Below are 18625 nucleotides of genomic sequence, written 5' to 3'. Positions count from 1 at the left end.
ATATTCTTTGACCCTTTATATTCAGCCAGTGTAGCCATGTAACATCTTTGAAGAACTGAACCAAAATAGACACACTCCCTTTTCCACTTTTGCTCACTCGGAGTTCTTATCAAAGTCAATATAGCTCAAGGATTTCTTGAAATATATATGACTATGCAAAAGCATCAGGAAAGATGTATTAGCAAAGGCAGGAGCATGAACTAACCCTAAGTCGATAATTGCATGTTACACTTGCTTTAGTTTTTCCAGCTTCTGAAGGAAGGTTATGTCTAATTTAAGCTCAATTCTAAAAATATTCATATTTGGCCTAAAATAACCCCACTTTGGAAATGTGCCACTGCAAATGTAAAGTTTTTGAAGAGGTTTCACTTTTTCAGTGGATTATTGTTCAGTTCCATCTTCCAATGTTTAATATACCACATTTCTTGAGAAATTTGGTGCAGATCAAATGGTAGGATTTGACCCTTTGTTATCTGCTGTTACTGGCACTAATCTCACAGCTACTGAAAAATGATGCATCAAATTTATATTACTGCAAATGTCACTATTCTGAAACTTGCATATGTTGCCTGAGCTGTCAGTAATAAAAATCTGTTCTTAATTATTCCCCTTTTAAAAAGTAACAATTTTCTAATAATCCAGTGAATAGAAATTTGGTGTTTTCTTTGGCTGGAAACATTTTAATGATTTGGTACAGCTATAAAGTTCTGTGTGCTTTTCAAATATAATAGCTTTTGAAAATGAGAAGACTTTCCCACCTAAATCCCTGTGGCTATCAAGAAAAGCAGAAATCGTTTAAACCCAAGTTTAAAAGTGAGTAACTTAAACATCGTAAAAGAAAAACAATTCAGTTGAAAGTAAGACATACAAAATTGGGTTTACATGTGTTATAGGGGTGCAAACTGTTGATGGTGTATTTAAAATTAATCATATTGTATGTTTTAATCTTTTGTCCATTGTTGTTTTTCCTTAATAGGAAAGAATAGGCTTTAGTTTTGCTTCATTATTACTATAAGGAACTGATTTCACTATGATGAGAAAATGAAAATAGCAAAGAATATTAAGGAAATATAAGAAAAATTAAGGTTTTGGATAGTATCAGATTTTCTCATTGGAAGCAGAGTAATCCAGACCATAAATCCTATTTCCTTTTTATATATGCCCCCCACCCTACCAGTATTTGTTCAGTTAATTACCTTCACTGAAAGTCCAAAGAAGTGAACAAAAAAGACTCCCTTTGATACTTTGGGCTAGGCTCATAGGTATGATAATTAGCATGAAATTTTACCTTCATTAAAGGTTGAAGGGTTTAATATATACAGAGAGTAATGTGCTCTCCTTTATTTATTTTTACAATGTGATGATAGACTCTAACATTTTAGCTCATTCCTATCCTTCACCAAATACGCCTTTTTGGAAACATGGATTTAAAAATAAAAATATATTTTAATAGCTAATCTGTAAAACACACAGCTAAAAAACATGTTTCTTGTCCATTTGGTCTTGGCAACATGCATTTTAAAAGGAGCATATAAAGCATTTCATACAAAACCCCCTCGTTGATTCTGGATATTTCATTACTTTGCTTAGTTATTTCTCAAACTAGACTGCTATATTACTCTTTAGGTTTCTGGTTGTATCTCTATATCTGAAATTCTAGACAGAATTTGTCCTTGCTTCTTGAAGTCAAGAAATCTGATATTTATTTTGCCAGAGACATGATTTATTTAAATATATTTTAAAGTCTAATGCCATAATGCTACATAGTCAAAAAAACTGTGTGAAATAAATATATATAACTGGTGCAAACAAACACTACAAGGTTCAGGAAAATTAGATGAATAGTTGCTGATACAAGGGTTTTTCTGCCCTTTTTGCTCTGAATCTATGTGCTACTTGAGACAAAGATCCAATTTCTGAACTTCTAAACTGCAAACATCTCATTCTGTGAGCACAGCCTAAAAAGGAGTCTCTCCTGTTTTCTCGTGGAGTAAAATCATTTGTTTAGTATTCATGTATTAAAATTCAGAGGTATTATTGTATTTTATAATCAGTTTGGTCAGGTTATTTTAGAGTGGTGTGACAATAGGTCCAGATGTGTCCAGCCTTAAAGCTGCAATCACTTCATAGGGATCATCATTTTTGCTAGTTTTCTTGTATTATGAGGCTGGTCTTCTCACAATTCTTACTAGTCACAGAACAACCACTGTCAAAATGCCATCTAGACAAAATGTTATTTTTTTCAACTTTTGCAGATCTAAGTGACCAGCTTATGGAAGTGGTTGGTCTGGAAGGAGCCATGGAGATGGGGCAGATATACACAGGACTGAAAAGTGCTGGAAGACGGCTTGCCCAGTGCTCATCTGTTGTCATCAGGTATCAGCATCTTCAATTTGCACTGCACTGTTGTAGTGAAACAGTAAAGTTTTATATATTATCAGTCCACTTGGTGACTTAATAAATACTGTACTTATTTCTTGTTAAAGTATCATTTTATATAGTAAATATCTGTTCCATCCATATTCTATGCCTATACATCTTGCTTTCTTTAAGTGTGTCAAAAATCTAGGAAAAGGGTGTTTACATTCAGTCTTCACGTGCTGTCATTTCATCCTATGAAGAAATGCTGTCAAGCAATTGGAGCAGAAGGAGTAAGGCATAAACATATTGTGGTTTATCACTGACATACACTCCATGCACTTTTGAGCAAAAAGTAATTTAACATTACTTTGACACTTTTTAAACCATTTATAATGCATTCCTCACCAGGGAATAGTAGCATGTATTTAGTATTTGTAAAGCTCTTTTTGATCTCTAGAAGTTAAGAGTGCTCTGACTTTGATTTGTTTGGTATTTACTGAACATTGACAAGTCATTATTATTAAACCTGCTGGTATGTATAAGCCACTAATGGTGGAGCACACTAATTTAGTTGTATTTTATTGTTCCTGTGCTTAAAGTGACCAGAACATTCACAGTAGAGGAAACTTGGATTAGGACTCAAGGAGAAAACAATTATTCTGACTTTTGGATTAGGTAAGAACTGGAGAAAAGAGAGCTGATCAAGTCTTCCTCAGTGAAAAATTTATCAGGAAGAATTTTCCAAAATTTTAACAAAATCATAGTTATACAATTATAAACCCCAGAAGCCTAGAATGAGCATAAAACAGAACAGCAGCAATAAAAACTTTAAAATAAGTAGGATTTGCCAAAGTGACTGGTAGATTTGAAGACTCTCCTCAAGGGCTGGTGATGTTGACTTCAAAAGTACTCTTCTACTGGATGAGAAAGATAAATAAGATTACAGAGCCATTCCAACATTCTCTGGATACCAGGAGATAATATTTATAGTGCCACATCAGCAGGACCACAAATGAAAAAGATTCAGAACCCTTCCAAACATATAAAGTGAGATCTCATTGAACATTCTTCCCTTCCTCCACTTATGATCATAGATAATCCCATGAACTATCAGTCACTTTTGAATAATGTCCAAGCAAGTATTTCCATTGATGAACATGAGTACTCTACTCATTTTTACCATTATTAGATTTATCTACTTTGTGTTATTTCCAATAGTCTTGTATGCAAACTATTATAAGTGGAAAAGACCAAAAAAGATCATCCTTGGGGGTTTTTTCGTTTCTCACTTGTGTATAATTTTATTAACATGATATCAAAAAACTAGACAGGGAACACTGGCTGTAGATTTATGTTAAAATCAGTGTCACTTTACTAACAATTTTAATCTATAGCATGGTATGTTAAAGCCTCTGAATATAGTACAGCTGTCATGTTATGTGTTACTCTGTCTAACCCAGAGTTAGACAGGAGTGTAAAAACATCTTTTATGGTTCTAATAAATGGTGATGATAGAGCTAGAATGTATTACTTGTTTCCTTTATAGCACTCAGTCTAAATTATAAAAATAGCAGAGCTTCCTTTATCTTTTCAGTTAATAAGGTTTATTCCTCAAGTTCTTGTGTAATTGACTTTTTATTTCACAAATTGTAGACTATTCTCTCATGAGAGAGTAGCATATTACTAGCAAGATGTGAATGTTTACAATGTTTTTGCTTTGTTGAAAATCAAACTAAATGTGATTGGGTTACTTTTGTAAGCATGTTGGACCATATTGGAGATTACATAGAAGTTTAGGGATAAATCAGGATTATATGTGTGTGCCACCACATATATACCTCCTTAATAAGTACTTTTATCAATTTTGTCTAGTTACTTATACTATGAAATATATCCCTTTAGGACCAGCAAGTCACTGCCTATGCAGATAGATGGGGAACCTTGGATGCAAACTCCTTGCACGGTAAGTATACTGTTATCTCAAGGAAGAGAGCTAAACAAAATAAAGTAGGAACTTTTTTTAATGAGTAACAAAAATTACATTGGTCAGAAATTCGTTATTAAATTATTTATTTACTTTCATTTGGTTTTCAATGATAGAGAATCTTTTGGTTTAAAAAGATAAACACTGCCATCAGCATTAATTTACTTAAGTAATATCTTCATATACTGTATTCCTATAGTTTAACACCAAATGCATTTTCAATTTATCATGCTGGGTTTTTTTGTTTTTTTTTTTCCCCACAGGTTAGGATAGAATAAAAACGTATTGATTTCAAAAGTTTATAAAATACTCCAAGGGTTCAGTCCGAGCATCCCTTTACCCAGTGTGATCCTTTATGATGATGTATCAGATTTGTAGTCTCTGTTGCTGAAGAAAAGCCAATGTTCATTTTGATGCTAACATGTATAAATTAACTAATTATTCTTTAAAAATTTAGGGAGATTTTCCATTACATGTATGAGAGTTCATATCAAGGAGGTTTTATTTAGAGCTGAAGTCTTAACTGGGCTGATTGAATTATATGATAGAACTAATATTTTTTTAAATCCTTAAGTTTCAAATAAGAAATTAAGGAAATTTAATCTGTTGTTTCAGTGAACAGTCATATGAAGTGAGGGCAGGTAAACAGCAATACAGACAGGATAGGACAGGATAGGAGCTTACACAGAGGAGGTTTGAGTAGCTGTTTACCTGCAACACAGGAAAGGTGTATGTTTAAGAACTCTCCATTTCATCTCAGTCTGAGGCAACATTTTGAGAAAATGTTGAAGAGATTTAAGCTCTGTGTTGTTGAATATAAGCTTAGCAACATGTTTTAATATATAATTTCAGTTATTTTTTTCTCCTAAAAAAGACCTGTGTTTTAAAGCAGATGAATTGGTGTATCCTTGCAGCTTGTGAGTATGACAGTGTGTGACAAGGAAGAAATCCCACTACAGATAGGAGTAATTCCCCCAACCAGGGTACTGGATCACTTTCATGAGCTTTATGTCTGTAGTAGAATTAGATGCTACACAAAAAAAGTAAAAGGGAGCACCTTCAGGCAGGTGCTAACAGGCATGGGAGCTGATAGTATATGGGTTAGGAGGACAGAAAACTGTTGTAAGTTTGCGTTTACCGGATACACCAGAGTGTACAGCTGAACAACAGGGAGAGTGCCTGGTCTCTAATTCTCTATCGTTAAATGCTCAGATGCTGCAATAAAAGAGCCATGTGCGCACACTGTGTGAAAGAACAGTGGGACTTTTAGGAGATTTATTCCAGGAAACCTTTTGGAGTTAAGAGATATCAACAGTACTGAACCAGCAGTTACTTGTTCAAGAAAATACATGTGATTTTTCAGTTGCCAAATCACAGAAGAGAACTTTTGGAAGGATGCTGGCAATAATATGTGCTTTTTTTTTCTTGATCGCTTGCCCTGTGCAAAGTCCCTGCTATCTGATTGATAACGCTAGCAGAAGCTGCCTTCACAATTGAGGACAAACGTGAAAAAAGAGACAGCTCTTACATTTCAGTTACTGCCTTGAGGAAACAGTAAATTATTACTGATAATTACCACCATCCAGTTGAAGTACCATTTTAAAGGGGATAGAAATGGCACATGCTTTTTTGTGGAACGCAACCTGTTTGCTATACCATTGTTAAGAGAATATACATTGTGTTACATACTGTTGAATGTATTTATTTCTTCTGAGAAGAAAATATATGAACAATTTATCCATGCTACTTCACCTCAATGAATTTAGATACCAAATTACTATTTTATGTTATTCATTATTCCAGGACTTTTTTTTCTTTGCTGAGGAGCTTAATGTATTTATTGCAATTTCTCCTTGCATTATTGTTCATGTACCCTACTCTGTTTTCTACATCTTCTAAAGGAAAAAACATGAATGGTCCAACATCTTACCTCCCCACTAATTCTAACTACAGTAGAGTTTTCCTTGAACTTCTCTGCAAAGTAGCTAGGAATTCTTCCTGAAACAATGGCAAAGGTAGATGTTAACTTTCTCTCAACCAAAGTTTAAGATTTTATTTCTAAGTGCGTGCTTTACAGAGGTCTTTGTTTGCAAGCTAAAGTGTATTTGTTCACCTGAATATTGGGATAATATCTCAATGATATATATCCCAAACCCGAATCTGGAAAAAACCCACCATAAAATCAAAATATATTCTTATGTGTAGCCAGCTATGTAGCCAGTTATTTGAACCTGCAAGAGGTCAAATTTTAGAAAAAAATATGAGAAGGCCAATAAAAGAATCATGGGCATTTGCCTCCCCTAGAGACAAATCTGTGTTTTCTCCCCAAATTACCGATAAGAAAATTATTAATGACCAGATTTTAAATGGAAAAAAGTGTGATGATCAGATAAAGAAATCCATGAGTTCAGTTCTTTATGAAACATAGGAGAATTTTATTTGCCTAGCTCCTACAAAGAACTGAGGCCTATATCTAAAGTGGTGGCACTCCTACATCATGCACTGGGACACAGGGGTCCATTCCCATGGTATGCTTAGGGAACGCACTTACTAGATTTCTAGCTATATTGTTTTAAGGACAGAGACTACTGTTGTGTTTGGGTATACCATTACACCAGTTCTAGGGGAGAGACACCTGCATCTTGTTCTGTTATTGCATAGATCATGTATGCCAGTTAGACACAGCAGCTGAGCCTCGGGTTTTTGATTCTTCAGTGTTCCAGATGAAAGTTTTTGTTCAAAAAAAAAAGACTACTGCCTCTCCCCCTGCAACTGTTCTTTGTAAAGTTGAAATCACACTACTTTATTTTGGTATGGTCATCTCAGGGTTATCTCAGTTTAGTAGTTTTAGGGACTGACCTATGAATATTACAGAGGCTGAGAAAGAAATTCATAAAATCAGGAGATACTGAATCAACCCTTGCCCAAGGTGCAGGTGGTTAAGCTCAGAAGTCTGGTTCAGATTTTGGTACAAATGAGAATATTTTGCAAATAATTTTGCAAGAAAACAAGTTCAACCTGAACAAAATTCTCCTGCTATTTCATTATGCATATTAAGGAAAACAAGTTCTGCATCAAATCACTGTTATCTATGAGATGCAGGCTGCACATAGTTTTGGAAATTTAGTGCCTGTTGAAGGCAGCAAGAACTTTATCTTTGGTACTTCTCCTTTCTGACTGGAGAAAAGTTTTATACAAATAGCCTGAGTTGCTGATGGCTGTCCCTTCTCCTGCATATGGAGACCATGTTCCCCCCCAAAATGACAGCATGGGCTCTCAGAGAATGTTGTGGGATGCGATAGATAACACAGTGATTCCCCAGAAGCTGTGATCTGTTATTTTTCATGCCTGTGATCAGTTTAGTACTAAAGACATTGTTGTGTACTTTTTTAACATCTTCTATGATCTTCTGTTGCTCATGCACCTAGTGTCCCTAGATGTACTTAATATCTTAAAATATGAGTGGCTTGATCTGAAAATCTGTCATCCAGAATTATTCAATATGTTGAACACATGCAGGCTGCAATGTCTGACAAAGTCACCCTGCTCTGATATAATAAGATGCAGAATTTGCATGTCAAATTATATTGTTTTCACTATTTTTTTATAGAGGACTCTTTGGGAGAAGGAAAGATGATAATGTTAATGTAATGTTAAACATCTCATCTGATTAGATGAAGGGGACATTCTATCAGAGCTCTCCCAGACAAATACAGAAACATGAAAGATATCTATGGTTTCACCTGATCTCCAAGCAGGTCATTAATTGTGGTGAAACTTCAAAGACTCTCAAGTTAATTCAATAAAATTTAACTTAAGACACCAGGATTTTTATTTTTTTTTTCAAGAAAAGTAATCTTTCAATTTAGCTACATAAATTATTAGTATTGTTTTGAAAAAATCCTTAAGAATATTCCATCTTAATTAGAAATAACTGTGATTTCAGTTCTTTCATCTATTCCTAAGTTGCTTGTTATCATATCTGAAAGAGTGACGAGCTGCTAGCAATATTAGATTAACAGTAGATGACAGAAATGTCCATAGGAATATTGTGCAAATGAAGGAACAAAAATGAAGATTCATAGTCAGAGCCCACCTAATGGGTTGCCTGAACTGTAGTTTCATAAACATCTGAAATACATCATATTTTTAGGATTATTTACTGATAGGGAAAATTGTAGTAAGCCATTTAATAATGAAACTCAGAAATAGTATTTTGAAATATTATCAGCTGGATGCACCTTAAAAATAAGTTTTGAATGAATGGTTTCTCTCTAGTATTTCCTGTTAGTCCCTATTGATACAAGAAGCCTGAGCACAGAGGTCCCATTGAAGACCTGCTTTTGCAGTTAAGTCCAGAGAGAAACAAGAACTAATAACAGACAAACAGAAAAGCTTTTACTAATAATCACTCTAGGCCAGAGATGGTGAGAAAAATAAGAGTCTCAGACTTGCTTTTATGTAGACCCATTGTCACCAGCATACCACAGATAGAATGAAGAAGCTGCAGATGTATTCTAGACACTGTAAATTATCTTCTTTCCATGTCACTGAATGTAGTGGTATTTTCATATCAGCTGTGTATAATGGGAGAATTTAAACTTTTGTCTGCTTCTCTAGAGCAAAGAGGAACTGGGTCCTAGATGTGGTGGCTAATTTAAGTAGAATATTGGACAATTATTACATAGTTAACCCATAAATGGGTCAGTTGCTAGAAAAAGTTTTGGTGCTAAACTAACATGCTGCATTTTTTTCCCTTTTGAGCAACTGTGAGCATACATTTCTATTTCAAGGCCAGAGTGATTTATTGAGTTTTAAAACTTTATTTTGCAGCAGGGCGTTACTTTTTGTGCTCACAGGTACAATGCACATTAATTAGTTTTGTTTACCTATGCATATATTTTCTGAATTTCACAACAGTAGTTTTTGTAATTGACAAAGCAATTTTCTGCATGTGTGCTTTCTGCACCCCAGACAAATACTCCTAACGTGTAATGCACCTTTCTTTCCAGTTCAGATTGTTAAGAAAAGAATTAGTTGTGACTAATTGCCAATTAATTTGCAGTGGTTTTAGGGAGGAGGGGGGAAAACAATTGCACCTACTAATTAAAATTTAAAATATTCCAAAGTGTCATCTTTAGGTGTCTGTGGAATACATAATTTCCATTTTAGTTCTGCACTGGATCTGTAACAACCCTGAGCTTGACAGCTCTATTAATTTAAAACCTCAGTGATACCTATTAGTACAAAACATGAAAAAAATGTCATTAATCATTTATTTTAATTTTGCAGCTCTGTCATTTTCTCGGTATGTTTAAAAATTATGATGACATCGTAATGTTTTCCAATCTACCTGTGTGAAGGGGAAACGGATCACACTACTTAGGAGAGAGACTAGAGTATATTATTAGAGCTTAATTAATACCAAACTGATTAGATTTGATTGCACTTTGCACAATAATATTGTTAAGAAATTTATGTAAAAGATGTGTTGCATAAAGCTATATTTAAAACAGATCTAGATCTGAAGAGATTTTGACCAAAATGCCACATAAGCCAAGTAATTGATTTTGTTTAGCACTGCCTATATTCTATAGGTCAGATTCATACCATGCTGTTCAGTGCAGCTCTTGATCACCTACCAGGAGGATGAAAGTATTTGATATCTCCTGTGATACAGAGGTGTTGCATCCCTCCATTTCCTATAAGGGGAGCAACATACGGACATTTAGGCTGTGGGGAAACCCTTATACCCTCAAAACTACCAATATGCAAACCCCACTGATAGCATGGGAAAACATGAGTGTAAACTAACCAATCCAACTTGAGAAGTTCTTTTCTGTCAGTTTTTCCCCTCTGTCCTTTAAATACAGACATTCTTTTTTTATTTTTGTTTTCAGTTTTCTATTTTCATTTAGCATTGTAGTTAGTACCTAGTTTTATGTCACCATGTTCTCTGTTAATAGTAAATATTTAGGCATTCTACAAAGTCAAGAGCATGAACGTAACTGGCACATATAGCAGAAAGGAACATGAAAGCAAAATTGACTGATGTAAAAGATATATTTATCACACTAAAACTATTGATGCTCACTGCATTCATTTAGAGGATGCATTGTATTAATGTGGCTTCAAGGCATATTTTGAAACTATGACCTGCTCATGAAACAAATAAATGTCTGGTTTATGTATTTATACATATCTTCAGTATCACAAATTCAGGTTTCTGCTTCATAAAAAAATTTGCTGTCAGCAAATAGGGAGCCATTACCATCCTGTCTTTTAAGAATTATGCTCCTTTTTAATTGGATCTTGTGTTCCTTCCCATGAATACATCATTGGGCACAGTTTGTAATACTGGAAAAGTGGTTTTGAAATTGCAAATGCAGTATTATTCTGCTTAACCTGCTTACTAGGTATACCAGTCCTTTAAATTTCTGTGATTATGAAGTCATAGGATAAGATCTTGGCTTCCATTAGTGAATGAGAGCTTAGTTACTGGCTTCAACAGTTTGAGTTTAGCCTATAACGTTGTGTATCAGGCTTACAACAAAAATCCACAATATCTTAGCAACTCAGGTGGCTATTTACTTTCTCCCAAACTGGAGTTATGTCCTCATTTTACCTTTTTTTTTTAATATAAATTTGTGCCAAATATGCCAAATAGAAGCATTTTTTTTTCACCAGCAGTACTTCTCCTAATTTATGTTCAAAATTTCCTTCATATTTTCTATAAGTTATTATGTTTTCAATAAAACTAAGTGATCTCAAAAATATTTTTTCAGAATTCCATAGTAATTTGTATTAGTATGTTTTTCAAGGTATCATCAGTTTCTAAAAATACATTAGGTTTAGTTTTTGAGCTTTGATTATTTTTTGTCTGAGCAATCTCTTTTTCTTGTATATGTGTAAATCATAGGTTCACCTAGGACAAAAGAAAAATAAACAAACAAAATGATGGCCCTTATTTAGGGCTTTTATAATTGTGCTTCTGAAAAAAAGACATGAGGTTGCTTGCTGAATGAAAGAGAAACTGAATGGTAAAAATTAATCTTTAGATATTCCATGTGCCTGCACACAGAGTCCCTACATAGCTATGATTTCTTCATTTTTAACTAAACTAAATCTTGGTTGCTTGTAAGTAAAGATTTCTCTCCTTTTTCTTTGGTCCGTTTCAGTCTCCCGTACAGCACTTTCAGTGTTCAGTTCTACTTTGATCTACAGTATTATTTTTCTTTCTGAGACTCTTAGTGCTCCTTCCTAGCTCAAAGTGTCTTGAGTGTCACTTGTGGGGCAGACATACATCACTAACTCTGGCAATGCTGCCAGTATTGAAACAGAAGCAGAAGTGAGAGTCCAGAGCAGAAATGCAGTACCTGAGAGTCTTGAGAAAGGCAAAATTAACCTATTTCAGGCAAGGTACTATAGTGGTCCAGAGTGTATTACAAACATACTTCTCTCTTTTTATCAACCAAATATAAGGTTTTTTTCTAATGTTTTTCTATTGTTATTATTTTTATTAGGAACCAGTGGTTATCATTCCTAACCAATGCCATGTTAATATACACTATTGTGCATTAGTAGAAAAAAATAAGTTTACTCTTTATTTTTGTATTTTCATAGTGTAAAATATGTTTTACACCACTGGAATTGAGCCAGCTTATAATCATTGAAAATATGTCTTGGAGAAATGCATATAGGACTCCATCCCCATGCATGAGTGGTTAATCATGTTCAGGCATCTTAGGTGATCTCAGCTGATAGGATACAACATACTGAAGAGGTCATAGTCTCTGAAACAGATGGCTCAAGCCAAAAAAGACCATTACAAATGATAAACATTTTCTCAGTATGTAACTGCATTCATCCTCGGCAGCATTGAACAGCCCCAGTCCAACATGCAATCTGCATGGGGTGTCAGGATTACTTCACCTCTTCATATTAAAGCCATCTTTTGAGCTTTGTTCTTTTATTCACTTTAAGATGGAATTACTGTGATTTGCCTCTGAAAGGAAACTGAGGCCATTCCTACTGCTGCATCAATGCCAGATCTTGCAGTAAGCTGATCCCTAATGACTCTCAAAAATTCAGTCACAGCAGCTGTAGATTACTTCATGTGTTGATCCTCAGGATCTGGTTGATGTCATCACTGTTCCTGAGCCCCAAAGTATGTCTTATGAAGCATGTAAAGTTACAAAGATTCTTGAGGCGATTTTCCAGGACTAGATCATCAGCTGTTAGAAAGTGACATAAATGGAATAATTCCAGTTTACCCCATCTACAGATTTGGCTTCCAAAGCGCTGCCTGAAGCAGAATTTCTTGTGAAAAAAAATATGTTGATGCCTGTCTTTGAAAGCAAGTGTTATTATCCGTGTGAAATTAATCTAGGTTTCCAAAAAAACTCCGTATGCTAAATTTGATACTAATGAACAGTGTTGACAAGAAGAGGTCACGTATGAAATTTGAGACTAATGAGCTAAGGTGGCATGAAAATGAGCATTTGGAGAGTAAAGTAAAGGCTCTAATAGAGTTAAACCAACCCATTCATTCTGTTGAGATTTTTATGTTTCTGTCTCTTTATATTGTAAAGTAAATTTCCACCCGAGAAATGTCCTGATCTGTACTTTAATGAGCCTCTCCACGTGACATACATTTTTTGTTTCATTACTATTAGTGAATGACAAGTGAAGGATATTCATTTTAGCTTGAAAATGTCAGGTATGCACTTTAAGAGATATATTTTTCCAGTTTTTAATGAGGCGGTGTTTCTTTTTGAAAGAAATACCCATCTCTGATGTGGGTACTATGCAGGTGACAACTGATATTTAATAAGTGATGGTTCTTGTATTAGTCGTAGTTCACTAAAGAAAATGTCTCGGATTGCTTTTGAAAAACTCTCAGCGTCACTAGCCCAAAGGCAAGATGTGACCTTTTTATTACATAATGAGAATCATTTATTATCTTACAATGTATCTTAAAGTCACAGACAAAATGCCACTTTGATAATTGCTTTCAATTAGCTTTGAGCATAGCATACATTCATAAAATGTCTTCTCTAATTTAGACTTGAATTAGAGAAAATTGCAGACATAATCTACTTTAAGGTTGTCTCATTTAAGGTGATTCGTAGTTTTATATCAAAGAAATCAAAACGTGTGGCTTTAGAGCAGTCTTACAAAGTGTTTTAAATAGTCTTTTGAATATTTGAGTCTATTCTATTAACAATTAATTAACAAATTAGAATGCTAGTTCATTTTTTGACCTTTTTTGTGTATTAACTTTTAACTTTTGTTCATACTGGTAATTTTGAAATTAACTAGTGTCCTGTATTAAAAAGGAAGTAGAGCTTGATTAAATATATAAAGAAAGCATTCGAAGACATAGCTGGTATCTTAATGGGCAACTGCGTGGTCTGTCAGCATGTATGTCCTTTCCAACTTTTAAATTCTTATTCATCTTGTAGATACATAAAATATTCAACTGCAAGCAATAAATCCCACACTCAAAAAGTTAAGATCACATGTTGGCATGCATTTTATTACATTTTTTTTAATATTGATTTCATGTATAATTTAAAGTATTTGTGGAAACAATGATTACATGTAGATTGGTTTACTGCATATGTAACATCATTCATGAAAACTACAGGTATTTTCTTCTTTGATTAAATGAAGAAGCTTTGGAAGTCACAGATAAATGATAATTCAGGCATCTAAGATACTTGGAATTGAACTAGATCAGGGGATAACTGCACTCTTCTTTTTTCTTCCCCCAGATAAAAATTACTCACAAGAACCAAGCCCCCATGTTGATGGGACCTCCTCCAAAAACCGGTCTTTTCTCTTCTATCATCAAAAGAACAAGGAACCACAGCAAGGAATAAGCCTGCGTAATTTAGGTTTTAGGGAAAAAAAAAAAAAAAAACAAAAAAAAACTAGCTTTGTTGAGCTTTGGAATATTTATGCTGGAAATCTTTCAAGTATTTTAGAATATCTTCTACTTGCGAAATCATGGATTTTGGTTCAACAGTTTCTGTATCTGAGCTAATGTAAAACTATGCTACTAGAAAAAAATATTGTCACAGTTTTGTAGGCATTTTGCATGATGAAAGCAGATGTTTACATAAAGTGATACAGCATATTTTTTGTTGCATGTGTTACCATTTATTAATCTATGGGCTAATTCTGCCATGGAATTTGGAAAGAGAATGCCATGGGTAATTTGATTTTCTGTGTTTTCCATTTCAGTTTTTTCTGGTACAATTATCATATGCCATAGGTTCAACAGCATTCATTGAATCAGACATCTTCACATCAATAACCAACTGGACCTGTTTCAGAGTGAAGTTTATTACAGGTCTCATTAACCTGTACTTTTAGTTTATAATTTCTTTCTACCCTGAGAGTATTTTTATTTCAGCTAAGCATTAAATTCTTATATCTAATTCTGACAACTCCTATGTATGTGAGTAACTGTACTTGCTGAAAACATCTAACAATGTGTGCAGTATTCAAATGATCATGATTACTCTGGTGTAAGTTTTTCTAAGATTGGAAGTCAGTGAAAGTTTGAGCAAAAGCTGTAAGGCTGAGGAAAGCCTGCTAAGAGTGAAGATGATAATACTTGCAAAGCTAGCCATCAGTGTTGTTTGTTGAAACACTAGAGTTATTTTAATGAGTAATACTTCTCTGTAACATGGCAAACTTTAAATCATTCTGCATATTGACTGATAGCATAGTATGTATGCACACGAATAACCAAAGCTCATGCCTAATAAAGTGCATTTCCCACCAAAGATTTAGTGAAGGATGCTTCAGAGAAATGGGTTAATGCATAATTTATCAAGCTCACTGGAGTAGACTCAATTCTGAAAATTTACAGTTCTTTTGATTACGTTGGCCGTGTCCAGACAAATGTTGGGGTAGGAAAAAACATTAAATTAATTGCAAGTAAATGCTCACTTTTCATTTGTTTCCTAAGCTGATAGACATAGACACTTATTCTAAATATTGAAAAATTAAACTTACATCTAATTCTGTTTCATTAGTATTGATAAACTTGTCATCCATAATTTACTTATCCCCTAAATTAACTTCTTAAGGAAAGGCTAAACTGTTTTCTATTCCCCTTTTGTAGTCTGTTGTCTGAAATCAGAACATTTCTTTTTGTAAATTTTAAGGAGGCAGTTGCTCAAGTTTTACTTTCCTAGCCCTCAGAGAGACTTCCTAACAGCTTAGAAATCATAATGCAGGGATTTGTCCGAGGTTTGCACAGCACTGTCTAATGTTGAAGGGAAGTCCAAGAATGGCGACTTTTTTCAGTGTTGCATATAAACAGTCTCAATCAAAACTTTTTGTGCAGTCAACACAGTTCTTTGTTCAGAGTGAGCTGTTTCTCAGCTCTGCATGTCTTAAGTTCTCAGAGATTTCATCAAAAAACAAGGAAAAAATAAAACTTTGCTTGAAATGCATGATTTCCCATTTTTATCTAGACTTTAAAATGTTAATGATTTGTTAAATATATTTTTCTATTGATTCGTTCATCCAGTAAAAAAACAGTACTTGATCATTCTGTAGTGCACAGTACTGTGCATGTATTTAAATAAAGTTACTATCATTTGTTCCTCAGTACAAGTATTCAACAGAGTCCTAATTTATATAATAGACACTGAAATGAAAGTCAGTATATAGTTGGTAAAGATTGTCTTTGAAATATACAGTCTGTGTTCTGTAACCATTAGAAGGTAAATACCAATTAATGTTGTGTTCAGCATTAGGTAGAAAAATACAAGGCCAATTATTTGGTAAAATTAAGATCTTGTCATTTCCCATGCTTTGGTCCAGTGGGATTGACAAGTACAGTTACCATAGAGGTAAACTAATATTTTTCCTGTGCATTGCAAACACACACACACGTAGAAGCATTTGGTGCACTTCTTAACTGCAAACATACATAAGTATAGAGCAAAAGATATTTGAAAAAAAAAACAAAAAAACCAAAAAAGGTACTTGCTGACATAATACTACATAAAGTGTACATTTGTTTTATGAAATTATGGTTACAGGTGTTAAATATTTTCATGTAATGGCATAGGATTTTTACCAATGCTCTAAACTTTTTGTGGCAAAAATGTGTTTAACAATAATTATAATGTGCTCTCTATGGTTATCTCTTGAAGACTGTAACTCTGAAAGCAAATAAAATTACACATGAGCTATTATTTAATAATATATGTAATTTTAGCTGTGCTAGTCTGTGATAGGAAATTGTTCACAACAGTTTTTCATACAAAGAAGGATAGATGGGTTCATCTAATCACAATTATATACAGGTATGGCTAGACATGTAATAGGTAAAGCAGATCTGTTGGTTTGTATGTATCAAGTTCTCACTGTAGCAAAAATATAATGGAGCAGCTATTTTACTGCATTGGCTCTCATAGCAGTGACAGTCTGTCTTCCTATTAATCTTGTTTGCTTTGGGTTTTTTTTAGCATTGCCTCTAATAAATTAAAGCCACAATTAGATTAAAAGTATTGAAGATGATGATAAAATCTTAGAATACATAAGACATAGTATGAAAAGAAAATGTTTGATTTAATGAAAGAATTTCAAAAGGGGTTCCGTTTTTCACTTCAGTATTAACATGATGAAATTATACACTGGTGTATGAAGTGAAACAAAGAATATATGCATGTGTCCATACAGTTGAAACTGATGTGCTGTTCTTACATTGACTGGAGTGGTAGCTGTAAACCTTCCACTGTTTACAACGAAGCATTCTTTAAGGCCTCATTAATGATGTTTACAATATGAAAGGAAATGTAGGAATTATATCTGACACTAGATTTGCAAATTCTTCATATCCCTACTCGAGTGTTGCAGCTGGGCAATGTGCTGAGGAAAGAACATGACGTCTCAGGAAGAAACCTTAAGTTCTGAAATTGGTCAGCATCACTCTGACTTTGCATGAGTTCCTGTTAAAAGGAGGTAGAAGCAGAATTACTGGCAGAGACAAATACAAAATTACTGTTACCAGTATTTGCGACATATTTGTATGCATATCATCATGATTATTTAAAGCTAGGGGGTTAGACCTCGTGATTTAGGCTTATTGGTGTGTTGTACGTGTATGTGCATACTAGATCGGATAATGTGCTGATATTCTAGTACTTTGATGAGCTAGGAAGCACTTGATTTGTGAAGCAGAAGTAGATGTTCTATAACATTTCCTCACTCTTATCAACTCTGTAGTATTGCGTGTAAATCACAACAACGATTAGCTAATATCCAAAATTACTTAAGGCAAATAAAGTCAGACTTCAACATGTTTCAAAATATCAGTGTAAGAAGTCAAAGAATGCGTGGGTTAGATATTACTATTGGAAGACAGGGAAAAAAAACTTTTTTTATGTTTTTTTTTAATGTCTGGGTTAATATATGTTAGCCAAGACTGTAGATATTCAATGATTATTAGTGATTTAGGGTGCTGACACTGTTCTGTCACTTGGTGCCTCAACCACAACTGTCTGGAGCTTATAGGTCTGAGGTGAATCCTAGTGAGACTAAGACATTCTGGGAAGCAGTCACTTCAGAAAAGTGTCAACCCTCATCTGTCTTGAAGAGTGAGTAGAGAGAATGGCTACAAAACTGGGGGGAGGGGGAACCCAAACAAAGAAAACCCCACAACGAACAGAAAGAAATATCCAGACAAGGAAGCAGGAGAAAAATCAGAGAATTCTGCTAAGAAATGGCAAAGCAGGCGCTCTCACTGGTTTTTGCAAGGGGTGAGTCCCTCCAAGGCAGCCCACAGAAATGGCAGTGAGGGGCCTGGGAGGCCAGGTGAAGGCACTAAGGCCTAAAGAGTAGTGATGTGCCAAGAAAGTTAATTAGGTTAATCTAGAGTTCCTTTCTATTTAGGGCAGAAGGAGGGGGGTAGTGTTTCTTTCCTTCATAGGGAGAGATTACCTGGGAGGAGTTTGGCCAGAGAAGAATAACTGAGCCCTTCTTGTAGGGGGAGAAGGACCTGTGAGCAAAGAAGAAATGAAAGATGGTTAAAGGACTTGCCAGGATTTTGTTTATTTTTGAGTGTTTTCATGCCCTCAAAAAAGAAAAAAAAATATATTTGCCTTTGCTGTTAAGTAGCCATTTGCCAAACTGCTAAGCAGTTAGCACAAAAATAAATAAATGAACTTGGAAAGCTGAGGTGGGCTTGAGAAGCATTGCTCAATGTTTTATGCAAGAGCGGTGAAGAACGTGTCAGCCTCCTGTCAGATAATT

The 18625-nt window shown here is 34.4% G+C and overlaps 1 protein-coding gene across 3 annotated transcripts in view; it reads left to right on the top strand.

Moving 5' to 3' along the window:
* DGKB (diacylglycerol kinase beta) overlaps nt 1–16576 on the top strand; it is a 354661-nt gene extending 338085 nt beyond the window's left edge. For all 3 annotated transcript variants that reach the window (XM_034062188.1, XM_034062182.1, XM_031052464.2), the window contains 3 exons: nt 2256–2376; nt 4264–4324; nt 14122–16576. In XM_034062188.1, coding sequence (XP_033918079.1) covers nt 2256–2376; nt 4264–4324; nt 14122–14229 — 290 coding nt within the window. In that variant the 3' untranslated portion in view covers nt 14230–16576. The remainder of the gene's footprint in view (nt 1–2255; nt 2377–4263; nt 4325–14121) is intronic.
* Nucleotides 16577–18625: the final 2049 nt, after the last annotated feature.

The sequence above is a fragment of the Melopsittacus undulatus genome, chromosome 1 (assembly GCF_012275295.1).
Source record: "Melopsittacus undulatus isolate bMelUnd1 chromosome 1, bMelUnd1.mat.Z, whole genome shotgun sequence".
In the NCBI taxonomy this organism is placed as follows: Eukaryota; Metazoa; Chordata; class Aves; order Psittaciformes; family Psittaculidae; genus Melopsittacus; species Melopsittacus undulatus.
The sequence above is the reverse complement of the archived record's forward strand: the minus strand, read 5'-3'. Positions and strand labels throughout refer to the sequence as shown.